The 8,828-nt window shown below is 35.1% G+C and overlaps 1 protein-coding gene across 1 annotated transcript; it reads left to right on the forward strand.

Annotated features, from left to right (window-relative positions):
• Positions 1–30: 30 nt before the first annotated feature.
• Positions 31–8,466, forward strand: LOC104528046 (nuclear pore complex protein Nup133-like; the record flags this gene model as incomplete). Its single annotated transcript, XM_010171943.2, has 8 exons — positions 31–190; positions 1,352–1,443; positions 3,529–3,692; positions 5,274–5,368; positions 5,493–5,717; positions 6,706–6,828; positions 7,273–7,372; positions 8,224–8,466. Coding segments are annotated over exons 3-8 (925 nt in total), but the record flags the coding sequence as incomplete, so codon positions are not given.
• Positions 8,467–8,828: the final 362 nt, after the last annotated feature.

The raw sequence follows: 8,828 nt of genomic DNA on the forward strand, positions 1-8,828 counted from the left end.
CCCCTTTTTTCCCCCCTCTCCTGTCATCTTAGGAGATAGCATTTTAGGAGCAGGTTCCTGTACTGGCCTTCCCATCTTCTTCACCAAAAAAAGTGGACTGATCACCATCTTGTCCAGGGAAAATATTTCTGTGCTTCCTGAAGACCTTGAAGATTCCCTGTCCTCTACTCTTGCTGGACCAAGGAGTGAGGTAATGGTTGTTTGCTTGGCCAGTTGAGAACTGAGGGTACAGGTAAAATGGTTTTTTGGCAGTTTTGAATTTTCACTGTGGAAATCCTGGCTTCTTTGAGTTTTAAAGTGTTTTTTTTTTTCTTTTAAATACACTTGTAATTAAGGCAGTTTTCAAAATCCAAGAAATTTCACAGCATTTGCCAGTTTTCCTTTGTTTTCCTTTGTTTTGAAGTCAAGATTTCTGTGAAATTTATATTTTTTCACGTAGATATTTTACTATATGTCACTAGGCCTGATACGATACTGCTGCAGAGACTCAGACTTTGTTCTCACTTTTTGATCAGGATGGTTTCTTTGGTCTTTTGTGTCCATTCCTTTGTGCATATAAGAGAGACTTTTTTCTTATCACGCTGTGAAAAGCTTGGAGGCTAAGCTGAGAAGGGATATATAGTGGCTGAATATTTTTTATGCTCTGTTATATATGTATTTTAATATAGTCTTATTAAAATATTTTAAAGTATTTTTATTTATATTTTGTGCAATGTGCATTTATTAAACTCTTTGTTTACATCAAATATGTTTTGTTTAAAATGTCTGTGGCCTGGAGACGTCTCTGGAGTAGGAAGGAAGAATAGAAAAGTTGTTACAATATAAATCAGGGAATATTTCTTTGGGGTAATAGTGAGTTTCAATCCTTATTTCAATTAAGTCACTTTTTAAATCAGTTACTATTAACTAGTATTTTAGTGGAAGACCTCTGTGGTGATTGCTCAGATGGAACCATATTTTTCTCATTGAACTAATCTCCAGATTTGTCTGCGTTAATATTGTTTTTGTAGATGATAGTACTCATGAATACCATTTTAAAATTCTGTCCAAAATTTTGCTTTTCAATGTTAACATATTTGAAATTATCATAAAAAGTTTGTCTGGTGAAATAAGTTGGCGTAAGTTCCTTTGCTGTTTGTGTGGATTTTATTAAAATGCTTGAGGTCAAACCACTGTGAGACTTTCATTGTAATGTAGCTTACAGGCTTCTGTTTGGCTTATAAACACCACTGCTTCCAGGTGACATTTTTATTTTAAATCTATGTTGTTGCTACTTAGAAAAATTGGTTTCATTTCATAATGAAGATTGTTATTTGTCTTTCAGCTGAAGTTTTTAATTTGTTTTTTTCAGAGTCCCGCATTTGACGCAACCAGTAGGCTAGAAATTGTAGCTCAAGAAGATAAGACTAAATTACTAAAAGCTGCTTTTCTACAGTACTGCAGGTAAAAATTGCACTTGATTTTTGAGGCTTTGCTTGTTTCCTATTCTTGAAGGCATTCTGATTTTGAGTAAGAAATTTTGACTTGATAAAGATACTCTAGTTATTTTAATGCCACATGCACACCTTTGTTAGGAAACTCTTAGATAAATCTTGAGCTAGTGAAGAATGATACGTGCTAGAAAGGAGATAATCTCAATTACTTTCCACTTTATAAAAATTTTGTGATGTTACATTACTGCTAGTAAAACAACTTTAAACTTCGTTATTTTGACTTCTTTATTCTTTCAGTGGGTCATGTTTTGTTGTTAAAAAACATTATTTCCTTTTATTTGCATAGCTGTTTTCAGTAACACTTTCCAATGTGATTAATTACTGTTTATGTGGCCATGAAGATAACTAGCATAGAGGATTCTGTGGATTTTTTTAGGTTGACTGATATGGGGGGAGTGGAAGGAAGTCCACTGTTTGTCATACTATCCTGATTAAAGCAACTTGACTATTGGGAGGCATGCAATACCTCTGAAAAGTTTAATGTTGAGATGAATGATGTAAACAAAGGAGGAAAGGGAGAGATAAGAAGATAAACAGAGCTGTAGATTTAGATTAATTATATTTGTAGGGGATTGTTTTCTGTATTTATTTATTTTTAAAAAAACCAACACAACAATCTACAAACCCTCTTAGGACTAATCTCCTTAAAAAGTCTTAAAACTTGGAAAGAACAGATTTAAGATAACAGGAAGTAGGAGTACTTATGCATGTGAGAGAGAATATTACAAAGGGGATTAGGCACATATAATAAAGGACATCAAGACAAGATCTGTAAACGTGCACAGAATTTAGAAAGAAAATGTACATGCATTCACAAGTGGACATGTCAGTAAACAGAACTGCTGCTGAAGATGGCTGTAGTTCTGAGGTGAGTGGAGTAGCTGAGGTCTGAGAGCACAGAGAACAAATACACAAGTTGGTATCACTGAGGATGCGAACAAAGGGGTTGGAAACAGGGTCAGAAGAAAGTAGGAGGTAGTAAGGAAAACAGTGTGAAACAGTATGGAAGTTTAATGTAATTTTTATTAAAATTTGAGTTATATTTACAAAACTAGAAGAAATTAATAATTTGATGTGTATAGTATTGATTCAGATTTTTTCCAGAAAAATAGTGTGGTAAAATGAGTGGAGAAATCTTCCACAGAACAGATGTAGCAATGGCCTGTCCAGATGGCCAACCAGTTGATGCAGAGCAAATAATGGAAGGTTGTTTAATGGAAGATCCAGTGTATATATATATCTCCAGCTTTTAAAAGTACAGTTTGCTTTAGTAAACCTTTGTGCAATTTCTGGATGCACTGCTCTTTTTTTTATTTCAAGATATCTTGGTCATATAAACATTGAAACTAAAAGTCTCATGAAAAATATAAATGTTTCCAAAATCAGATGTTGTATTGGAATCACAGTATCCACTCTCATTCGAAATACTGTAATTTTTAGTCACAAAATCAAATCAGTGCTTTTTGTGAATACTGTATACTTCTTGAATAGAGTTCTTCAGTACAACTTCATTTGTTGGAGGTTTAAGCATTTGGATGCTTCTTACTCTTTTATTTATTGATCTGAACAAAATAGATTTCTCTGAAATTATAGGAAATAAGAATAATGCATTTTCCTGAGAGCTTTTACTCTGTTGCCATTTTTGGGAGCGATTACATGTACTCGAGAGGACTTTAAAGAAGGCAATAGAAATGTGGTGACTTTGCTACCAGAGACATCCAGACTTAGCTCTGTATGATGAATCTTTTCTCTGAAATAATAATAATAATAGGGATAATAAAATAAAAAGTTACTTGACACACTTTGTGGCTTGTGCTTTTTTCTTTTATAGATTGTGCAGCCTATGTGCTCTGAAAGAATCTGAATACCTTTTATCCATAATTAGTTTAAAGATAGCTCAAACAATGCTTGATGTTTAGAATCTAAAGCACTTTACAAAAACCATGGCAGAAGATCCTACTAATTGAGTGGTACTTGTTCCTATAATCCTATCTGTTGTTTTTATTTCACATACTTTGTATTTCTTTTATTTCAGGAAAGACATAGTCAGTGCACAAAGCATGGTAGATGAGCTCTTTCCAAGTGATGCAGATCTGGATTCTGATGCTGAACTGAATAGGGCAGTGACTCAGATCAGTGTGGACTTAATGGATGATTACCCTGCCTCTGATCCAAGATGGGCTGAGTCTGTACCTGAAGGTAAACATCACGGTGAGGGGAGGTTGGTTGGGGTTTTTGGTGTTTGGTTGGTTGGATTTGGTGAAAAACTGTCTATAGTATTCTGGATAGAATTATAATTTAAGCTTTTCAAAAAAGGCATAGGTGTCCCTTGCACTCTTCCACCACTAGATACATTTCCAAAGATGCATCCTGTGAGAATGCCAGATATACATGCAGTCTGCTGTGGTTAGTTCTTGACTTCATATAGTAAACACAGGCAACAAAGAAAACATTTCTGAGACGGGTACTGTATGCAAGGAACGCTTTAGTGTTTCCATGATTCCTTGGATAGATCTAAATTATTTTCCACAAATAGGTATGTTGAAAGAAAGAGTTTTATTTGCTCGTGCTTAGCCCTTTGTCAGCATGGCTGCAGAGCTTCTGTTAGGCTTGGATCCTGGGTAGAGTGAGCTCATATCCCTCTGGGGCATTGGTATCTATGTCTGCCTAAAAAAAGATGGAATAATTTTATTTTTTGTAGTTAAAGGACTGAAGCAGACACATTTTCAGCAAGCAACTTCTTCGTTCATGCTTCCCTGTCTCTCATGAACAGTGTTAATTTGAAACTGTCCCCAGGACCTCTAGGCAGCAGTTGCCAGTTACTGAGCAGAGATTTAGTTTGAAAGTTCATGTAGTAAATAGTTACAGATGGGTGATGCTTCCTGCTGTTGTTTCTGTGTGGCAGCCAGTTCGAAATTGTCAGGCGACAGATCCTTGGTATTTTCTGTATCAACTTTATTTTTAATTCAGCGGCTTATCTGCATTTATTCCTGGCTGAAGGGAGAAGTGAAAATTGATAGCTTCTTGGAAATAGCCTTGCTAATTTTAGCAATAGTTCTTCTGAGGTTTTTATATCTTGGTAGTCTTTCAGTTTAAAGAACACTTAGCATATAAAAAAATTCTGAAGTAGGAAAATAACTTGGGCTCTGGAGAACTCTGCTGAAGTGAGATGCTTGTGAGGATACTCATGAAGAAGCTTCCATCATCCTTACTAACTCCTTTAAGGACCTGATTGTCGGGATGGAAACATTAGCTGGCTTTTCAGATGCAAGCTCATTTGAAGAAGAAAAGTAGAGCAGTGCTGGGCAACCACTTAAGTTGTGCAGTGGAATTGTGCAGGCAACACAGAGTCAATTAGGTCTGAATACCTGTTAACACTTTATTTTGTAGTAACTGTGGTCTAGGGCATAAAAAATTTAGCAACTGGTAGTCCACAGTGAAGATAAAAATTTGAATCTGAATCTTACTAAAACTTGAATAAGCTGGTGAGCTGCTGTTTTAGCAGCATAATGAATTGAATGCTTCAGAATAGTTGTGCTGATCTAAATATACTTGGTTTCTTCTAAAGACTTTACTGTAGCTATGATAGAGTTCAAAAACCACATTAAAAATAACATGGTAAGCAATATATAAATGTGCACGTATGTATTTTTAAAAGTACCAGTGCGGTAACACTATAGACATTTATAGCAAGATATTTATCTCAGAGGCCAAAAAAAAAAAAGTTATAAAAGAAATGAAGATATCAAGGGCTCTGATCTAAGATTTTTCTCTTTTTAGAAGCAGTTGGTTTCAGCAACACATCTCTCATTCTTCTTCATCAGCTAGAGGATAAGACAAAAGCACATTCCTTCTTCATTGAGTTTCTTCATCAGGTAAAATTCTACTGCTCTTTTGGCATCAGCACACATGGTAGAGTATTATTTTGTCTTCAAGTAATTCTTGTAGAACACTGTTTAAAGTGCACGTGGTGTTTTGTTGGGGTTTTTTTTATAAAAGGTTGGTGTATTTGAACGTCTGGGCAGTTTTCCAGTACGAGGGATGCCAATGGCAACTCGATTGTTGCTCTGTGAGCACGCAGAGAAACTAGCAGCAGCTATTGTTCTCAAGAATCATCACTCCAGGCTGCCTGACCTAGTGAATGCTGCTATACTGATTGCATTAAACAAAAGGGAGTGTGAGATTCCACCAAGCCTTACCCCTGCAGATGTGTTCTTTCGAGAGGTAAGAAACCTGTTATTTCTGGATCACTGTGTAGTATTGTGTGTAGTAAAATTTGCAATGCTCTAATGTGTACTTTGAAACTTTTCCCTTTAAAAATCAATTAAGCTTTACACCATTTCCCTTTAGGGATGGTGTGGTAGCATTTTCCTCACTATAGTGTGCATACTTTTTTATGTCTGCAGCTGAAACATGGATTCTGACAAATTTCACGTAGCAGAAGTAAAGTTGTTATGATTTCTAACTAACCTACATGGATCAGCAATGGAAAAGACAAGAGAAATTCTCTGGTACATCAGAAAATGTATGCTAAATTATTATTTAAGGTGAAGTGAAGAGTATGAAGCTTTCCAGATAGGAGAGGTGCTTTGATGAGCTGACCTGGATGGAATTGAATCAATTTAGTCTCTCATAATTTTTTGTCCTCTCTAACATTAGTGAATTTAAGCTAGTTCTGTTTATGGCACGTTCCAGTCAAGTGCCCAGTCTTTATTTCGTTCTTCCTTCTTGAGAAGAACTATTTGCTAAACATTTACTCTTAAGATTTTTTTTCCTGTAGAGGACAGTAGTTGCTAATGGAGAAAAGTAAATATAAATGAAAATAGAAATAAGAGTCTGCTATTTTAAAGCAGGTGTGTTATCCAGTATACTTTATCTGACAAAGGTGCTACCGCCAAATGTTTCAGAAGAATATGGAGGAATATGTTTAATGGAAGTTTATGGAGTTGCCTTCAAAAAAGAGGATTTTTTTTTTTCTTCCACATTTAAGTCTAGAAATAAGGCAATTATTATATTCTAAGTATTATATGAGATACAAGCTGGTGATTTCATTATCCATTTGAGTAGTTGATACCTTTTAATATTTTTGACTATTGATGTGGTTTCTACTAGCATTTGTTTATTTTTCCATACAACTCATAACTTGGCTTTCAGGTATCATCTGGTAATGGATATATTTGTGGTCAGTGCAGTTTTTCTTTACATCTTTAAGGTGTCCCAAATAGATTCCATCTTTGAATGCTTACTGGAAGAAGAGGAACAAATCCTGAAAGATATGCCTATTGAATCCATTGAGTGGGCCCAGATAGTTGTCAATGTGAACAACATCATTAAGGTATAAAACTGCATTAATTAAAATGTCTACGGGAGGGGAAGGTAAATATTGAAGAGCGCTCAGCAAGTTAAGTGCAGTATGTCTGAGTTACTGATATGAGAACAAAAGTGAATGCCCTTTTCACATGTCCAAATATATTAGGAAGGAAAGGATGGTCTCATGCAGAATTCCTTTTCCTCCTGAGCTGCTGATAAAGAGAATTTGAGAAGTTGTAGCATTGTTGGAAGTTGTGGAAGCATAAGTACGTAACAAAGAGTGAAGAGCTTATGCTTGCGCACTGAGATTTCTTGCTCACTCAGTGTGGTCATCTGTGCAGCTGAGAAATTGGTATAGAAAGAATGGGGATATACAAAGAATATTTCAGAATTATAAAAGACAGCATGTTTTATGATCTGTGTATATGCAGGTACACTTTAAAGTACTTACATCCTTGCCTTTAAATAGGACATGCTACAAGCTGCCTGTCAGTATCGTCAGTGTAGAGCCTCTTTATATAAACCAGGAGAGCTTCCAGAAAGAGAACCTGAATATATTCCATGGACAGGTGAGAAATTATTATTACTAGTTTATTAATTATCTATCCTAAACAAAAATACTTTTCATGAGTTTCAACCAGAATTTCAGTCTGAATGTTAAACTTACTTTTAAAAGCTGCTACAAAGTTGTCAGTAAGAGCAGGAAAAGCTAGAGGTTTCATTTGGTGAATGAAATGGAATGAATCAATGAATGCTTATTTTGTCCAGTAGTGATGATAATTCTTTAAAATTTACATTGCAAATTTGACTACAAAAACAAAGCTTGGGAGATAAAACTATTTTTTTTTTTTTAATAGTATGCACTGGTTCTGCTTGGCAGACCTATTGGATACGTAATGTTAAAATGAATCATAAAATGTGATTTATAACTGTTTTAAAAGGACTAATGATTCTCCACTTCCTTCAGTGTTGTGTTTTGATGGTTTAATAATATGAAAAACTATCAGAACAAATGTTTGCAGAAGCAAGCACTTTCCAGTTGGTGCTTAAGCTTCCCTGTGGCCTCTACATAAAATACACTTTTTCAATGTTCCCAAGATAAAAATCTGTTGAGAAGCAGGACCCATGCAAACCATTTACTACGTTTTGGCCAAATTTAATATGTAAAGGTAGATGGGAGTATGTGTTTGTTTTGGATTTGTTTGTGGGGGTTTTTTTTAATAGTATTGGTTTGATTTTTAAAATGTTTATTAGCTTTTTTCTTTCTATTTTTTTAATTATACATAGTAATTACTCTTTTTGTTATACTTATGTATACTTATATGTATATATACATATATATATATACACACATATATATGCATAAAACCCTGTGGTGATAGGATTATTGTTTTAATGTTCACTGTGTTGTTTTCCCAAGCATCTAGTGGCCTTCGTACAGCAATAATACGTCAGCATGGGGTTATTCTGAAGATGGTGTATCCTCAGGTGGACAGCAACCTCCGTAGCACTGTGGCTGAACAGCTGGTGGCACTGCTGGATTGTTTTCTAGATGGCTATGTTTCTCAGCTGAAATCTGTGGACCGCCCTGCTGATCAAGAGAGATACAGCAACGTGGAAATGGAATATGTGCAGAGAAGATCAGAACTCTTGTCTCCTCTCCGTAAGTACTGTCTGGTTTCCTTAATGCAAGGATTAAATGTTCTGTTCCATGCGGAAATTATGCCAGTCTGGTGGAGTAAATGGCATCTGTGTATGAATTCTATTTGTTCTACATGTTTGCCTTCAGAGTATAAATGACTATTTTTATGACTTAATGGGATGATTACAGAATTGCATCCAAGACTTCACCCATGCCCGTAGCTCTAGTGAGACACCTCACTGCTTGAATTTTTTTCTTTTGCTAACTTGTTATACTTATCTGGCAGGAATTTATCTGGTGCCAGCTGTCTGAAAATAGCCTATAAATGGATTTCTAAGTGTTTATATTTAGAATATTATATTTATAAATATAATTTAAAAATT

Source organism: Antrostomus carolinensis, unplaced genomic scaffold (assembly GCF_000700745.2).
Source record: "Antrostomus carolinensis isolate BGI_N321 unplaced genomic scaffold, ASM70074v2 Scaffold51497, whole genome shotgun sequence".
In the NCBI taxonomy this organism is placed as follows: Eukaryota; Metazoa; Chordata; class Aves; order Caprimulgiformes; family Caprimulgidae; genus Antrostomus; species Antrostomus carolinensis.